Genomic DNA, 19314 nt, shown 5'->3' with positions numbered 1-19314 from the left:
TGTAAACTGAGCCCAAAAACTAATCAAATGTGCAAATATCTGCAGTTATTAAAAAAAACAATAACCAAATTGATACAACAAACGTTTAAATATCATTATAAACAAACAAGATCAGCTTAAAAACAAAAGATAACCCTGAACCCAATTTCAAAGAAATACATTCAAACTAGCTGAACATCACAACTTAATACAATGGCTCAGAACAAACACGAATATATAACACAAAATAAATGACATCAGTTACATTCTCCATCCTGCCAATAATCTTGGGATCCGCTGTCTATTTTTAGCCGCCCGCTCCCGCGAGATTTCCGTTGGGGCCCGCGGGATCCCAGTACCAATGCAGGGCATCCATATGCATAGCAAATTATTTTACAGTGCTATCTTGTACAATAGGACATAAACAGTGAATTTGACAGTTATCTTTTATTTTCACATCTGAACACAACACACGGACATTAAGGGATTGTTTGCATTTGCAACCAACCCCTCTGCAAAACCAAGCTGGAAGGCGGTACTGCTTCATGTTCACATGAGCTAGATGGCTAGTTAGGATGGATTCAGAATGCACTGTACTACAACTATAAATGACGTAACGTGATATAGTAAAACAATTACTAACCGGCAATGCACATTTGCATTACTTTAAACGACAACTTTACCTGTTACTTACCAGAGTCGCCTATATCTTAGCGGAATAACAGCAGGCAGAAGGCGGCGCGTTTTCAGTAAGATACCGGAGTTAAACTTATTTGCAGACACTTAACACAAACATTGGCAGCCATTAACTCATAGGTGGCAGTAAAGTTGAAATGACTCTTTCTGTGTTAAAAAAATGCAACACTGTCATTTTGATACTTTTTTTGTTTGTCTTTTACTTCCTCCCATTTGTCTGTCTCTGGTTATTGACGTTTAGGAGAGTGCCAAACACATTAACGATGCACATTTTTCAAATAAAGACAGACACAACACTAAAGAGATGAGAAAGACACAGTTGAATATGTAACATGCGTTTTATGCAGAAAAATAGTGTAGTTAAAACCATCTGGGATTTAAGAGGTTAAACTCAATTGGCTTGAGTGAAGCCACGCCCTCTCATCAGTGAAGAACAGGAATATTCCGGTTTTTCCAGGTTGCCTGAAAAAATGTAGTCACGTAGTTTTCTTAGACGGTGAACAAGCTGTATTACAAAGAGCAAAAAGTTTTTTCTTTTGGAGATACACCGAAATATTAAAGAAATATTCAGAGAGCGAGACAACATTGGTTGTGATGGCTGAACGTTTTTTCCTGCTACTAGTCACCCATGAGGCACGGAGCAGCCGCGTGAGCACATTTTGACCAGAGGTACATTTTCCTTATTCGCTAAACGTGTGTGCAGTAAAGAGGCACAATTTAGTAATTTGGTTTAGAAATATTTGTATTTTGAGTGTATTATATAATTCAATACATTTCGGTATTGAAGTGAATGTACAATTTTTTATGCTGTAAAAGAAAGGTAACTAATACTTATCTCTCCGGAGTACCTGTTAAAGAAAGGTTATTTGTTGATTAGCCCACTTAAAAAAAAATGGTTCTCGTACTTGTTTGTAGATTTGCATTTTGTAAATTCCTCGTGTTTCAACATGTTTTAATACACGTTCTTTCTAGATATATATTTTAAAATCTTGGTTGTTCATTTAGAATGGAAATGACAAACAGAATATTGGTTTCAAATAGTATCATTTTTATATTCACGAATAAAACATCAGCATAAAGTATCCAAATCCATGGTTAGGAAGGCATTTATGAGATGCACATGGATCAAGGAATTTACATTCTTGTACTTTCTTACATTTAATATATTTGAAATGCAACAAACTGGAAGAACTGAGGATGCGTACTAAGTAGGTCTGCTCTCTTCGGTATGTATTTTCAAATATGTATTTTACATATTTGAAAGTTCAAACAATCAATCAAATAAAAAAAAAATCCCTCCCCCCCTGATCCACCCCCTCCAAAAAAAAGGACATTATGTGTAAAAGTATTTTCTTTGATATAGTGTCATATATTTGATTAATTATAACTGTAATGATTAGACAGTGACTGATATAGTAAATATTGTAGTGTATTATAATACCTGTTTGCTTACGCAGGTCAGGTCCTTTTAGCGGGAACCTAAACTTCCTGGAGCTGCATTCGAATATCGTTGGATGTCGATGGTGAGTCACCCAAGGAACTAAACCGATTCTTGTGTTGACAACTCATATTCATTTAACTACCGGATTTGTGGTAGGACTGTTAAATTGTTTTATGCAGTTTACGTAACTAATTTGTATTTCATTTAAGTTGTTATATACTTACCCTTTCTTCACCTGAGTGGAGTTGGACTAAGAAGGGTAATCAAAAAACATATTGGAACTGGTGAACCTAAATCTAAAAACATCCCTAAGTCTAATCTACGGCCAATTACAATTTAATCTTGACGTAATTGGTTATTGATTCTAAATTTAGCTATGAAAGTCTAAACATACAGTAACTAAACCTAAAATAGGGTAAATTGGTTAAAGAGGAATTTAAATCTAGTTTTAATCAGAGAAACTAAGGGTATAAAACTGAAGCTCACAGATTCAGTTAATGTGTATTATGTTTGGTTGTGCATTTTATTTTCTGTGTATGTCTTTCCATTTTTCATCCCTATCCATAAAGCTGGAACTGGCGTGGACAGGAAGTTGGGGGAGGTACTCAATGGTAGGGCTTCACTGCACTTACTCAGTACTTCCTCTACAGCTCTCTGTGTAGAAAAATTGAGTTTTCAGTTACCATGGCATTCACAAGGTCCAAGGAGGACGACACTAATTCAGTATACCCCAGCTTTATCCATGCAAAACACCAAGACAAGCTTAAGCTACAGAATGGTAACAGAGATGGGACAGGACAAGGATTCACTATTGTGAATAGCACATCTTTACCTCAACCGCTTTGACCAACTCGACCAGGTCAATTTGGCGTGACTCCACAGGCTGGGGGATCTCAAGACTGCTCTGCTTTGCATCCTCCAGTAAAGGCTCAACTGCGAGAAAGCATGGATTTGCCAGGTCAAGCGTCTGAGCCTGAGGAACTGAGAGATGATCTACTAGTGTGATTTATGCTGATGGAATTTACCTCTGGATCGCTTCTTTTGTAGCAGGTGCATGAACCAGTTGAAAATCTTCACAAATCGATTTACTGCTTAAAGCGCCGCAGCTTAATCACAGCTACTAGCTGGCAGTGTCTTTGGAGTGAAGCCCTAGGGTGTTGGTTTAACATGCATCAGTTAAGCAAACCAATCCCATCCATCCATCCATCTTATGTTACTGTAATTTTATAGGAAGGGTAAATACCAGTGACCTCAGCAGACCAGCTAATCATCCACATCCCACCAGTTTGCAAGTGGACCAACCTTTGTGAAGAACTTGTGGCCACGGATATTCTGCGGTGACGGGCGATCCCGTGGGTCGATTTGAAATATTTTGCCCATCAGTTTCCCAGCTTCAATACCGAGGTTCTGGTGTAGAATAAATTTAGCTTCTTTGATGTTCTTTATCATTTCACAGCGATCGTCGTGATCGAATGGGATTTCCCCAACCAGAAGCTGGTACCTGTAGTAAGAAAGGCAGCAAAGGTGTTTGAGGTCTTTCACATTTGACATAAAAATGCTGTGCTTCCAAAAGAGCAATTCCTCTCAACTGTGTGCCAGTATTCATTTTTCTTTTCTATTTCAAGTAGAAAAAAAAAAAACATATTTATGCATGTTAGACGCTTGTCTTCTTAAAATGTTAGACAGATTTTATTAGCCATGCTGATCTTTGGCCGGGAGGAGGGTTGATAGGGTATACGTACATGACACAGCCCAGTGCCCAGACTTCTGCTTCCGTTCCATGTCCCTCTCGTTTCCACACTTCTGGAGCCATGTAACATGGAGTACCACACACTTCTCTACAACACACACAAATGGAAAACGTTAAGCGCACATGTGCTTTAGCTTGCTGTATAAACAAATTTGAAAGCTTAGCCAGGAATTCTGCAAAAAACACCTACTTGTCCCTCGGCTCCAGCTTGATCGCCAGTCCGAAATCCCCAATTTTCAGTTTCATTTGGTCACTGACAAATAAGTTTTCTGAAAGACAAACAAATTTGCATTAAGGATAGACTCAAATACACACGTGGACAAAATTGTTGGTACCCTTCAGTCAATGAAAGAAAAAAAGTCACAATGGTCACAGAAATAACTTTAATCTGACAAAAGTAATAATAAATTAAAATTCTATGAAATTTAACTAATAAAAGTCAGACATTGATCTTTAACCATGCTTCAACAGAATTAATAATAAAAAAATAAAAAAAACTCATGAAACAGGCCTGGACAAAAATGATGGTACCCCTAACTTAATATTTTGTTGCACAACCTTTTGAGGCAATCACTGCAATCAAACGATTCCTGTAACTGTCAATGAGACTTCTGCACTTCTCAGCAGGTATTTTGGCCCACTCCTCATGAGCAAACTGCTCCAGTTGTCTCAGGTTTGAAGGGTGCCTTTTCCAGACGGCATGTTTCAGCTCTTTCCAAAGATGCTCAATAGGATTGAGGTCAGGGCTCATAGAAGGCCACTTTAGAATAGTCCAATGTTTTCCTCGTAGCCATTCTTGGGTGTTTTTAGCTGTGTGTTTTGGGTCATTGTCCCGTTGCAAGACCCATGACCTGCGACTGAGACCAAGCTTTCTGACACTGGCCAGCACATTTCTCTCTAGAATCCCTTGATAGTCTTGAGATTTCATTGTACCCTGCACAGATTCAAGACACCCTGTGCCAGATGCAGCAAAGCAGCCCCAGAACATAACAGAGCCTCCTCCATGTTTCACAGAAGGGACAGTGTTCTTTTCTTGATATCCTTCATTTTTCTGTCTGTGAACATAGAGCTGATGTGCCTTGGCAAAAAGTTCAATTTTTGTCTCATCTGTCCATAGGACATTCTCCCAGAATCTTTGTGGCTTGTCCACATGTAGTTTGGCAAATTCCAGTCTGGCTTTTTTATGACTTGTTTTCAACAATGGTGTCCTCCTTGGTCGTCTCCCATGAAGTCCACTTTGGCTCAAACAACGACGGATGGTGCGATCTGACACTGATGTTCCTTGAGCTTGAAGTTCACCTTGGATCTCTTTAGAAGTTTTTCTGGGCTCTTTTGTTACCATTCGTATTATCCGTCTCTTTGATTTGTCATCAATTTTCCTCCTGCGGCCACGTCCAGGGAGGTTGGCTACAGTCCCATGGATCTTAAATTTCTGAATAATATGTGCAACTGTAGTCACAGGAACATCAAGCTGCTTCGAGATGGTCTTATAGCCTTTACCTTTGACATGCTTGTCTATAATTTTCTTTCTAATCTCCTGAGACAACTCTTTCCTTCGCTTCCTCTGGTCCATGTTGAGTGTGGTACACACCATGTCACCAAACAACACAGTGACTACCTGGAGCCCTATATATAGGTCCACTGACTGATTACAAGATTGTAGACACCTGTGATGCTAATTAGTGGACACACCTTGGATTAACATGTCCCTTTGGTCACATTATTTTCAGTCTTTTCTAGGGGTACCATCATTTTTGTCCAGGCCTGTTTCATGAGTTTTTTTTTTTTTTATTAATTCTGTTGAAGCATGGTTGAAAATCAATGTCTGACTTTTATTAGTTAAATTTCATAGAATTTTAATTTATTATTACTTTTGTCAGATTAAAGTTATTTCTGTGACCATTGTGAGCTTTTCTTTCATTGACTGAAGGGTACCAACAATTTTGTCCACGTGTGTACTTTGCCAAACTGCAGACTTTACCAAATTGATAAATGAACACTACACAGAAATCCAGACGAGCTACACTCGCAATGCCATGTGAAATGCCAGCATTATTAAACAGAGAATTGAGTAAAGCGTGAGTGCATGTACACATACCGAACTAGATTTCCCTATGGACATAACATTGCCGGTAGATGTGTTTTATCCCCGATATCAGCTGTTGAATTTAATAGCGGACTTCGGGGTCAATCAGAGTCCCGCGAGCTTTCAGGATGTCACCAAGTGTCTGGGCAGGGAGAAACAGGGGCAGCCTGATCCATCACAAAGTCTTTGCCTTAGTAAGACGTCTACAAAAGTCAGGGACTCACCTGCCTACTGCACAACTCCATGAAAATATACATGAACAGATCGTCTTCAAAAGAATGGGAGAAGCCCACAACGTTCTTGTGCCGTGGTTTTTTTCAAAATTTCCACTTCTTGACACACCTGAGTGAAATATCAAACACACCATCTCATCAAGTACTGTAACAGGGAAATGCAGATAAACTGCAAAGAGGGATGACATTAAGCACAATCCATACCACATACCTCCTCCAGTCCCCAGGAATGTGGAGGTATGACCATCACAGCAAAGGTGTCACCACTTTCAAGGTCGGTCATCTTGTAGCACTTGCCACAAGCACCCTAAAGAACATGTCAATAAAGGGCATTTCTGACTGACCCTGTTCAAGCATCTCCTCTCCGCAGAAAAAGATCAACTGTAATCACTTTCAACAACAACTTTGTGGTGCACACCTGTCCCAAAAGCGGCCAAGACAGCTGGGCAATTTGAACTTGCTAGATGGATTACATCACCACATTGAAAATTCCATGGACGGAAAAAGAGGTGAACTTGCTAAGACATTGCAACAAAACACGGATAAAAACTTTCATTACAATCAACTTCATTGAAGAAAAAAAAAACCCATCTCCGTTTTGTACACCAAACATTCAGTTTCGGTAATGCAGTAACACATGCTCAGGAATAAAGACTTTTATGTAGTGTGCAGTGACATCATATGTTACTGCGGCTCTTTAGGCACTCAGCTATCGGTCTCACTTTGTCATACAGAACAGGGATTCATTTCCTGGTGAAAAACTTCCTATGTGGTATGTGATACCTCAGCTCCAAGATGTGGAGCAGTTATCTATTACACCGTAAGGCTGGATATTTTTACAAATAAAGGCAGCAATGGTGTCGGTTATTGCCTTAGAACGAGCTGTTAGCTGGCAGGGTGTGAAAATTAGGGCGTTTATTTTTTTTAAAGAGTTTTGTGTTATTTGAAAGCATTGTGAAATGTAAAAAAAAAAACAGTAATGATATGATGAAAATGGGAATACTGACGTTGACAATGCCAATATAATATTTTGGTATGTTAAGGCATGTTTGTTCTCTGCTTTAAAGAAAGGGGGATGTGTTGATATGTAGTGCAGTACCTTTGGTGACCAGCAGAGAGACCTGGAGGGTTGGGAGGAGGTAAAGACAAGGGGTAGGGAGACCGACGGCACAGAGCAGGTTGTGGGTTTGCATGGAAGATGTTGGTGGTTAAATAAAAGTTCATTGTTCATGAAACAAGGTCTCTTCAATGACATATGAACAACACAATGTATCTCTTCCTTCTCATGATAATCTGACTCGCCAAACATGCCTCCAGCTCGCGTGACGTGGCCGAGAGACTTGAGGAGAATTAGACACTGACAGCAGTGGAGATGAGAGCGCACTTGAAATTATCAGGTAAGAGAGGGTTAATCGAGCAAAATGTACAATTATTGGTCAGAAAATGTCGGTCAAATTTCTAAATAATTATGGCGTACGAATAATGATATATCCGTAAATCGTATTTTACCGATTTAAAGATGTTCATTATTCATTGTATTGTCACGCCCCCCTCGGGAGAATGCAGCGGCAGCAGCCACACCTGAGTTACGTCAACTCCCTGTTTAGTTCTGCTTGGCGCTGCATTACATGCAAGGTATTGTTGAGGGTTTTCATAAGAAGTACAGGGCGGTCTTCCTCCTGTCTACCCCGATCCGGTCCATCCGCCTGCTTTGCTGCCATTCCATCCCATACCATCCTGATCCACCCGGACCTCTCTCTTGTACTTGTCCCGCGTCTCGCATGCCACCTGTAGAACTGGCTTTTGGACTCCGATTGTACTTGCTGATTCCAGTTCTGTTTGCGTGTTCCCAACAATAAACCCCGTACGGTACGTTGCCTTCTGTGTCTCTACCATCCTCCGGGGTTGCATGTTGTGCAGTACTGTAGTAGCTTGGATTCAACCATTAGATGGCAGTAGTAGCATATAGTTGGAGGGAAGTAGAAGAAGGCAACAGAGGGAAGTTGAGTCTTTGTGCGTTATTCATGGAGCTGATAAGTTAATAAATATTGAACCTCTTGCCATCCCCAAATGTGTCTCGGCTGACTCTCAATATATCAAAAGTACATACCGTCTATTTATTTATGTCTGCCCTTCAAACCGCTAGATTCCTTCAATAAGCAGGAAGTTTGTCACGACAGCTGACACCAAATCTCCTGCTGAGCTGGTTCAGACAGAACTATCCTCAATTCACCACGAGGGGGCGCCAACTGAGCAGCTTAGTTCTATTGTCTCTCTTTTTCAAAGACAGTTTTTCTCTTCACAAAAGGACAACTTAACTGAATAATGCACTTTCATAGTAATTGTTTTTAATCTGTGTTAATGTTCTGAACAATGACTACTAAAGGTTCTGTAAGGTTGTCCCACATACTGTGGATTTTAAGTTTTTTATCAAGGTGTTAAAACGTACCATCTATTTTCTGCTGAAAGTTGCCAGTCCTGTGTTTTATGTCTAGCAATTTGTACAGTTTCTTCAGTATGGCACATAAACACATATCATCTACAGTATGAGAATCTCCTCCAGAACTCTGCATTTCCTCAAGATTTTTTTTGTAATATTACATAGGTGCATCTCATGAACCTTAATTTGCCAAGCATGTATTGACTGGGCACAGTACAGTGGTGCAATTTCTGACAATGAAAGAACATCATGGACCCCTACTCCCCATTCCTTAACCCGATCGAGGGGCTCTGCTCAGCATGGAGTTAGAAGGCTTACGATCGCCAGCCACATGCTCAGATGGCCCTGCTGGCTGACATGGATGCAGCATGTGAGGACATTACAGCAGATGCCTGCAGAGGCAGGTAAGACATTAGAAAAGATTCCTTTATTTTCTTATGTTTTATTCTTTCTGTTTTTTCTTATGTACAAATACATAAGTGCACATTAAGATGCTTTTTCACTATTACGTAAGTTCCCATGTGAACAGCCAATCAGATCAGCCTGATGTGTGTCTCTCTCTGTTTCCTCTCTGTTTCCTGCCCTTTCATCCCGACCACGACCATGATCTCTCACTTAGCAGCAGAGCAGTTTATTCTAAACAGTGGAACCGCAAAGATGTTCAGACTCTTTGGTCTTCTCATTTTCATTAGTAGGGTTCTATACTATTAAATCATATTTTGGGGGGATTTTTATATATCCTGTACGATGTGATTAGTGTAATAAGTATTTGGCCATTTAATCTTCATCATATGTAATAGGTATTCTGATTATTATTATGATATTTGTTTATTTATTTATTTGTTTGTTTGTTTATTCATTTGTGTTTCTCTCTTTTTCCAGACACTTCACTGGCTGTGGATGTTGTTCAGCCCAGATACCTGATGAGGGTCCAGCATGGAGACAGTGTGACCCTGACATGCTTCCGTCCAGAAGATATTTCTTTTGCAGTTTGGTTTTAGCAAGCTGTTGGTCAGGTCAGAAGCCCCAGCTCATGGCGAAAGCACTTCTCTATGTACCTGGTGAATTTTACAAGGAATATAAAAACATAAAACGTTACTCCTTACTGAATGCAGAGGGGAGTTTTAACCTCACTATTTCTAACGTGGAGCCGTCAGATTCTGCAGTGTATTATTGCGCTGCTCTGTTATATAATGAAATCGCATTTGGAAATGGAACCTTTGTCATAATCACAGATAAATGAGATTCCAACTATTTTCATATTTGCTTTATTAAAGTGTCAGTAATATTGTCCTTTGACAAACATTTTTGACAGTTGAGCTCTGTATCAATATAAAATTAACAAAGATAGTTGATGTAGATTGCGTGCTTTGGTCCTTGAATGTTTTTCTAAACAGCATTAAACAAAAACATTTATAAAAGCTTTCCAATTAGAATTATAAACTTTTTATTATTATTACACGCATAAATGGCTGAAATATGTAAAAATAAGTATACAAGAATACAAATTAATAGGAGGCATTACGTATCATCTTACCTGTGTGAAGTGGATTTAGTTATGTGTATACAGTTATGTGTTGGACCCCTCCTGATGTTACATTTATACATGAACATGCACCGCATCACATCATTATACAGTTTGTTACATTTATACATGAACATGTGCTGCATCACATTATTTCACAGTTTGTTACATTTTGCTTGCTGTCAGAAATCTTCAGCCATATGGAATCTTCAGATTTGAAAAAATGTTACACATTGCAGCCTCTTTCAAATAAATTAAAGGAAAATGTTTACATTTCAGTTTTGAGTTGATATATATATTACTGCGTAAAAGTCTTAGGCGACAAAGAAAATATATTCTTAAAATTTTTTAACTCAACAGTCAGTGTATATTGTCTCAGAAAGACATGCTATAATATAAGAGTCGGATATGCACCATTCAGAACTGGTTTGAGAATGGACCTTAAATTTCAATTAATTTTGTTAATCTGAAATAAAGTTGAATCGCTGTTGAAAACAGGATGCAGAATTACAATTCATTTTTGAATTTAAGGAAGCAGAATGAATACGTATTTGAATTCAAATAAATTCATATACATACATTACTGTAGCTACAATATAGCTTTTAGCTATACAGCCAAATATTTAAATATGAATTACACATAAGCACATTAACATTGTTGTGTATCACTATTATAATTTTATTCAGAATGAAATAATGCAACATTTGAAGTGTCACCTAAAACAATAATTATACTGTCATTTTGTGCACCATGGTGGATCTGCTCATAGGAAGAGCTGAGTGTCTCTCCTTAGAAGTCAGTGTTGGCTGCAGTGACTGCAGTTTCTAACCTAAGAAACGTCCCAAACACTTTTCCTGCATCAAAAGTCAAACTAGTGCCTATTCCTGCCATGAAAGCTTCACATAATGTCACCGATACCTGAGCCAACCATGTTTATCAGAGGATGCCAACCCTTTGGCTGCAGCTTTCTCTGCACAGGCTGAGAGAGTTTTCAGTGTAGCAGGAAAAGATTTCAGGCCAGAAGATTGCAGATTAAATCATGAAACCTTTGAAGATATTATGCTAATCAACTGTAATATAATAATAAATGTAATCATGTTTATTTGAATAAAGCATAATTGCATTTGCCATGATGTCTTGCTTTTTGCTGTAGTGCTATGGTAGAAAGGAAAAACTTACTTTTCAACACATAAGAAAATAAATAGTAGAAACCGAATGAAACCAAGTAATTCCTTTTGCGGTGCACACTTCTTATTTAATGTTTAAAAAATAGACAAACAAAATGGTCAACATAAGCCAGAGGGATATTGATAGTCACGAAAATCATGAAAATATAAAATACACTTTACACATGTCATGCCCTGATGGATGCCATGGATGAGCGCTGCTAAGCTGCTAAGCTGCCTTCCCAAGCGGCTTCCTCGGTCCGGAGAGCACACCGGGTCGCGGTACAGCTGGGACAGCCGCCTCCGCGACTTGCGGCAATAGCCGAGCCTGAGGAGCTCCCTTTGCTCTTGCCGCCCACGCAGCCGTCGCAGCCGCCTGCGCAGCCACCGCCTGCGCAGCCCCCCCTGTCTGCAGCTCCCGGGCCGGCGCCCCCACTGCAGCAGCCTGCAGTTTCCGGGCTGATGCCCCCGCAGCCTGACCGTGTTCCTGTCCCGGCGCCCCCGCAGCCTCTCCCTGCTGCAGCTCCAGAGGCGCCCCCTCTCCCTGCTGCAGCTCCAGAGGCGCCCCCTCTCCCTGCTGCAGCTCCAAGTCCTGTCGCCCTAGTCCCTGAGGTGGTCCCAGAGGACTCCATCTTGGCTCCTACCTCTTCAGAGGTGGAGGAGCTTGAATGGGACCCCTCGGGGACCGCACTAGTGACTTTTTCTCCCTCGCCCCGGCGAACTCGACCCCGACCTGGGGCCATCATGTCTGTGTCCCGTAAAGGGAGGGGACACAGACGCAGGGCTGGGGTCCCGCCCTCCCTGCCCCCTGGCTCGCCCTGCCTCGCCTGCGCTGGGGCTCGGTTGGCGCCTGCGGGTCCTGGCCCTCCGGGTCGGCTGTCGCCTGCGGGTCCCTCTCCGGTGCCTCGTCGCCCTGCCTCGCTCCCCCCTCCGGTGCCTGGTCGGTCGCCGGGGGGCTCCCCGACGGCGGCTCCTCGGTCGCCTGCGGGGCCCCCACCTTCGGCCCGTCGGAGGACGTCGCCGCCTACGGCGGCTCCCCCCCTCGCCTTGCCTTCGCCCTGGCCCCTTCCAGCTCCCTCGTCCCCTTCCCCGGTGCTCCCTCCTGCTCCTTCCCTGGCCCCTCCGCGGGTCCCTCGCCCTGTCTCCTCGGCCCCTCCGGGGTCCCCTCCGGCTCCGGCCTCCCGGCCGCCTGCGGCCCCTCCGGCTGCCGCCCGTCGCCCGCTGGGTTTCCCTCGGGCTCCCCTTGGTTCCCCCTCCTTCTCTCCCTTTCATGCCCCGGTCCCGCCTGTGTTTGTCCCTCCTCCTGCCTCTGTCCCGCTGTCCTCTGTTCTTGGTCCCTTTGTTCTGCCCCGCTCCGCTCCTGGTTTCCCGTCGTTCCCTCCCGTCACTCCCGCTCCTTTTGTTCCTCCTGTTCCCTCTGTTTCTCCCTTCCTGATCTGTCTCTCTGCCTTCCCATCCCTTTGTCAGCTCCTGTCTTACGTCCTGTCGCTTGCCCTGTTTTGTGCCTCGGTCCTGTTTCCCGTCTCTCGTTGATGGTTCTGTTTTTTTTTGCTCCAGGTCCCGGTTCCCGTGTCCCGTCTGTCGCCTCCTCCCTGGCGCGCCCGGTGAAGCGCGCCTTTGGGGGGGGGGTTCTGTCATGCCCTGCTCGTCGGCTCCTCCTGTGTGCCACGCCCCCTGCTTACCCACGTGTGTTTCCCGGATTGTACCCAGCTGTGTCTGCTTATTTTCAATCAGTCCTGTGTATTTCAGTCCGTGTCTTACCCGAGTCCTTGGTCTGTCATTGATGTTAGTCGGCGTGCCATGTTCCCGAGTCCGCGTCATTCGAATAAATCCCCGTTTGCCCTGATTCTGCCTGCTTGCCTGCTTCCTGCCCGCTCGCCCCGTCCGTGCGCCTCACCCGCAGACGCCGAGCGTGACAACACACTTCATTTCTTTACATTGAAATTAATTAAATTCATCTACCTTCATGCACTAACATCAAACATATGATTATACAATTATAATGTTTGTTCTTATCATATAATGTTTGTTATTGTCATGCCCATGCAGGCGGAACCCACCGAATAGCCCGTCTCGATCACGCCCACATGGGCGGGACCAGCCAGGTGCTCCGTAGAACGCTTAATGACGGAATGTATTTAAGCACTGAGCTCCATCGGGACATTGCGAAGTATTGAGCCATGCTATTGAGCCATGCTGAGCAATCTATTGTCTATCGTCTCCCCGTTGCTTCCTATATGTTCCGTCCGCCCAGTGTACTTACCTTGTCTGTTCCTCTTCCTCTTCCCAGACCCGTTCCCGAACCTGAACCTCCTGCCCCGCTGAGACCGGCTTCTCCTGGTACTCTTTCCCTGTGTTGTCGTGTCCCGTGTTTGTTCCTCTTTCGGCTTCGGACACATGCTTCTGCCCCTCGACCATTCTCCTCGCTTAGCCCCTTTCATTGCTACGTACTAGTGCTGCCAATAAAACTTCTGGCTGCGTGCAAATCTGGATCTCCGTTCCACTTCTTGGGCCAGTGTTACAGTTATAATATAATCTTTGTTGTCATATAATGTTATCAATGTATATTAAAGCTGTTAAGGTATGTTAGGATATTAAGGTATACGAATTACATGGTGATTATGAATGTTATATGAATGCATTGTAAATGTATAATGTAGGTGCAGTTAATGTAAAGTGTTACTGAATATATACTAATACATAGTTATACAACAAAAAGAGACAAGAATGTCAACTATTCTCCAAGAAGTTACTTATTTTATGGATAGATAGAACAACATGACATCCATTCCAAAATATTTCTAAAATCGGCAAGAAATATTTTTCAGGATCTGTGTTTTCCATTGTGGCTCTCAAAGCGCTGTCATCATCAACATTTTGCTTTTCAGGTAAATACTCCAACAGCAGGACTGTGGTACAGCAGCCTGTGTCTGACACATTGCAGCCAGGAGACTCTGTGAGCCTGCAGTGTACGATAGAGACTGGGAGCTGTGCAGGAGAACACAGTGTTTACTGGTTCAGACATGGATCAGGAGAATCCCTTCCAGGAGTCATTTATAGCCACGGAAACAGCAGTGATGAGTGTGAGAAGAGCCCTGAGGCTGGATCTCCTACACGGAGCTGCGTCTACAGCCTCCCCAAGGGGAACCTCAGCCTCTCCGATGCTGGGACTTACTACTGCGCCGTGGCCATGTGTGGGGAGATGCTGTTTGGGAACGGCACACAGCCGGATATAGATGGTAACACCCAGTGTGGGGAGATGCTGTTTGGGAACGGCACACAGCTGGATATAGATGGTAACACCCAGCGTGGGGAGATGCTGTTTGGGAACGGCACACAGCTGGATATAGACGGTAACACCCAGTGAGGGGAGATGCTGTTTGGGAACGGCACACAGCTGGATATAGATGGTAACACCCAGTGTGGGGAGATGCTGCTTGGGAACGGCACACAGCTGGATATAGATGGTAACACCCAGTGAGGGGAGATGCTGTTTGGGAACGGCACACAGCCGGATATAGATGGCAACACCCAGTGTGGGGAGATGCTGTTTGGGAACGGCACACAGCTGGATATAGATGGTAACACCCAGGGAGGGGAGATGCTGTTTGGGAACGGCACACAGCTGGATATAGATGGTAACACCCAGTGAGGGGAGATGCTGTTTGGGAACGACACACAGCTGGATATAGACGGTAACACCTAACATGGGGAGATGCTGTTTAGGAACGGCACACAGCTGGATATAGACGGTAACACCCAGCGTGGGGAGATGCTGTTTGGGAACGGCACACAGCTGGATATAGATGGTATCACCCAGTGTGGGGAGATGCTGTTTGGGAACGGCACACAGCTGGATATAGATGGTAACACCCAGCGTGGGGAGATGCTGTTTGGGAACGGCACACAGCTGGATATAGATGGTAACACCCAGCATGGGGAGATGCTGTTTGGGAACGACACACAGCTGGATATAGACGGTAACACCTAACATGGGGAGATGCTGTTTAGGAACGGCACACAGCTGGATATAGACGGTAACACCCAGCGTGGGGAGATACTGTTTGGGAACGGCACACAGCTGGATATAGATGGTAACACCCAGCGTGGGGAGATGCTGTTTGGGAACGACACACAGCTGGATATAGATGGTAACACCCAGTGTGGGGAGATGCTGTTTGGGAACGGCACACAGCTGGATATAGACGGTAACACCTAGTGTGGGGAGATGCTGTTTGGGAACGACACACAGCTGGATATAGATGGTAACACCCAGTGTGGGGAGATGCTGTTTGGGAACGGCACACAGCTGGATATAGATGGTAACACCCAGTGTGGGGAGATGCTGTTTGGGAACGGCACACAGCTGGATATAGACGGTAACACCTAACATGGGGAGATGCTGTTTAGGAACGGCACACAGCTGGATATAGACGGTAACACCCAGCGTGGGGAGATGCTGTTTGGGAACGGCACACAGCTGGATATAGACAGTAACACCCAGTGTGGGGAGATGCTGTTTGGGAACGGCACACAGCTGGATATAGACGGTAACACTCAGTGTGGGGAGATGCTGTTTGGGAACGGCACACAGCTGGATATAGACGGTAACACCCAACGTGGGGAGATGCTGTTTGGGAACGGCACACAGCTGGATATAGACGGTTACACCCAGTGTGGGGAGATGCTGTTTGGGAACGGCACACAGCTGGATATAGACGGTAACACCCAGTGTGGGAGATGCTGTTTGGGAACGGCACACAGTTGGATATAGACGGTAACACCCAGTGTGGGAGATGCTGTTTGGGAACGGCACACAGCTGGATATAGACGGTAACACCCAGTGTGGGAGATGCTGTTTGGGAACGGCACACAGCTGGATATAGACGGTAACACCCAGTGTGGGGAGATGCTGTTTGCGAACGGCACACAGCTAGATATAGACGGTAACACCCAGTGTTGGGAGATGCTGTTTGGGAACGGCACACAGCTGGATATAGACGGTAACACCCAGCGTGGGGAGATGCTGTTTGGGAACGGCACACAGCTGGATATAGACGGTAACACCCAGTGTGGGGAGATGCTGTTTGCGAACGGCACACAGCTAGATATAGACGGTAACACCCAGTGTTGGGAGATGCTGTTTGGGAACGGCACACAGCTGGATATAGACGGTAACACCCAGTGTGGGAGATGCTGTTTGGGAACGGCACACAGCTGGATATAGACGGTAACACCCAGTGTGGGAGATGCTTTTTGGGAACGGCACACAACTGGATATAGACGGTAACACCCAGCGTGGGGAGATGCTGTTTGGGAACGGCACACAGCTGGATATAGACGGTAACACCCAGTGTGGGGAGATGCTGTTTGGGAACGGCACACAGCTGGATATAGACGGTAACACCCAATGTGGGGAGATGCTGTTTGGGAACGGCACACAGCTGGATATAGACGGTAACACCCAACGTGGGGAAATGCTGTTTGTGAACGGCACACAGCTGGATATAGACGGTAACACCCAGCGTGGGGAGATGCTGTTTGGGAACGACACACAGCTGGATATAGATGGTATCACCCAGTGTGGGGAGATGCTGTTTGGGAACGGCACACAGCTGGATATAGACGATAACACCCAGTGTGGGGAGATGCTGTTTGCGAACAGCACACAACTGGATATAGACAGTAACACCCAGTGTGGGGAGATGCTGTTTGGGAACGGCACACAACTGGATATAGACGGTAACCCCCAGTGTGGGGAGATGCTGTTTGGGAACGGCACACAGCTGGATATAGACAGTAACACCCAGCGTGGGGAGATGCTGTTTGGGAACGGCACACAGCTGGATATAGATGGTAACACCCAGCGTGGGGAGATAATGTTTGGGAACGGCACACAGCTGGATATAGACAGTAACACCCAGTGTGGGGAGATAATGTTTGGGAACGGCACACAGCTGGATATAGATGGTATCACCCAGTGTGGGGAGATGCTGTTTGGGAACGGCACACAGCTGGATATAGATGGTATCACCCAGTGTGGGGAGATAATGTTTGGGAACAGCACACAACTGGATATAGATGGTAACACCCAGTGTGGGGAGTATATCTGCTTCTGTTTTGCTTTTTTTTTGCTATTTGGACATAAATTTATTTCTTATACTATTTAAAGTAATGTAATTCTTAATTTAAGTGTATATGCACTTACATTTAATTACATAATTGTTAATTAAATAATCTTTAATAATAAATAATATAATAATAAATTATTTAAATAATATATTAATAAATGTTAAAATGCTAAATATTAAAAAAATGTGTTAAAAATTTACAACTTTACAAGAAATCTACTTTAATTTATTATCAATTTGATCTTTAACTAATGTAATGTAAGCAAATGGGAAATGTGTCTCTATATCATTATGCTGAAATCTATCTCGTTGTTACAGGCTTTCAGAAGCTGCTGGATCCTCTTCACTCTGACTTGCTGATAGTTTTATCTTGCAGCATTATTCTGAACGTTGCTTTCATTTGTATAAGATGTAAACTGCCCTGTACACACTGTGCAGGTACGCTGCCCGGCTTTATACACTCAGAAGAAGGACAAAATGTAGTTTTTAACAAATTATAGAAATATAAAATTGTTTTATGATAGATAAAATTTTCATATTAAAACCACTCTTGCAAGTAACACAGTTTAAAAATCCATTATTAAATCTCACCTTATTTATATAAACCTTTTTGTACTGTAAGATTTACATTTTTGTATTATATCTTTCATATTTTGCAAAATCTATTGAAATATACATGTTGCAATAAGTTGCATATCAATAACTTTTATTACCAAGATCTCCTTTATAGCAATTTTATTATATATGATATATGAGAACAAATAACACATATCCAAACATGCACACTTACATTGACAGAAGTCATTTTTACTTTCATTTTTGAGACAAAAAGGATGTTGATTGCTTGAAAATTCGGAATTTTATCTGACCACTGTGATACCGCGTGAAATTAAATAATATATTGATGTGTTATATATTTTAAACAGATGAAAAGAACAGTGATATATCAAAAGTGGAATGGTCACGCAAGCAAGTATGTAATAAATATTTCAAATTACAAATCGTCAGTAAAACAAATGAACCTCAGACTGATTTCCATCCTGGGATCAGCATTTAAGTGCTATTTGTGAAAATAAGTAATAGCAAACCGATTTCCATCCATCCAATTCTGCCATCTTTCTCTCCCCAGTGCCATGACGAGGACACACTGAATTACGCTGCCCTGAACCTTAAGAAGCCAAAACCCAGGAGACAGAAGAAAGATGGGAATAATGACACTCTGTATTCTGACCTCCGGTACAGAGATTATGAATAAAGATGCTTCTCATTCATGTCAGTCACACAGAGGGTTCAGGGTGTAGCTTTAATAATGTTCAGAAGGAGGGCAGGGGAGCCAGTGCTTCTGAGACTGAATCACGGGATTTTACGGAGCCCGATCCTCGTGTGTGCCACGCCCCCCTGATTATCCACATGTGCTTCCCTGATTGTACCCAGCTGTACTCTGTTGTCTTGTCTATTTCAGTCCCAGTCTTGCCTCAGTTCATTGTCCGTCATTGATGCTAGTGAGTCTTCGAGCCGCTGTTCTGTCCTGTCCGTCCCGTTCGTTAATAAATCCCCAGTTTTCCCCGACTTGCGGCTCCTTGCCTGCTTCTTGCTCGCTCGCCTGCCCGTGCGCATTACCCGCACAACCCGGATCGTGACATTACCACTTTACAGTTCATATAATCCATCTATCTTCCAGCCCCTTATCATGCATAGTTTGGCAGGTGGGTGGGCCACACAGGGCACAAGGCCAGACTCCACACCGGTGGGGGTGCCAGTGCATCGACAGGGCACACATGTACACGCAGCCACTGTGCTGCCCCCACAATAAACACAAAAAGTAGGAGCATAATTCCCATTACTGTTCATTTATCAAGACTGCTT

General features: G+C 43.5%; 1 protein-coding gene and 1 long non-coding RNA gene across 2 annotated transcripts; both read left to right on the top strand.

Moving 5' to 3' along the window:
• The first annotated feature begins 1051 nt into the window (after window positions 1-1051).
• Window positions 1052-4208, top strand: LOC125727497 (uncharacterized). The gene is made up of 4 exons (XR_007388784.1): window positions 1052-1344; window positions 2133-2198; window positions 2686-2727; window positions 3347-4208. It is a non-coding gene; the product is annotated as an uncharacterized LOC125727497 (long non-coding RNA).
• Window positions 4209-6424: 2216 nt separating this feature from the next.
• Window positions 6425-19017, top strand: LOC125727486 (uncharacterized). The gene is made up of 7 exons (XM_049004255.1): window positions 6425-6459; window positions 7553-7582; window positions 13608-13657; window positions 14206-14556; window positions 17767-17886; window positions 18375-18421; window positions 18578-19017. The coding sequence occupies exons 1-7, from the start codon at window positions 6425-6427 to the stop codon at window positions 18701-18703; spliced, it is 759 nt and encodes a 252-aa protein (XP_048860212.1). The 3' UTR covers window positions 18704-19017.
• The last annotated feature ends 297 nt before the right edge of the window (window positions 19018-19314 follow it).

Source organism: Brienomyrus brachyistius, unplaced genomic scaffold (assembly GCF_023856365.1).
Source record: "Brienomyrus brachyistius isolate T26 unplaced genomic scaffold, BBRACH_0.4 scaffold99, whole genome shotgun sequence".
Taxonomy (NCBI): domain Eukaryota; kingdom Metazoa; phylum Chordata; class Actinopteri; order Osteoglossiformes; family Mormyridae; genus Brienomyrus; species Brienomyrus brachyistius.
The sequence above is the reverse complement of the archived record's forward strand: the minus strand, read 5'-3'. Positions and strand labels throughout refer to the sequence as shown.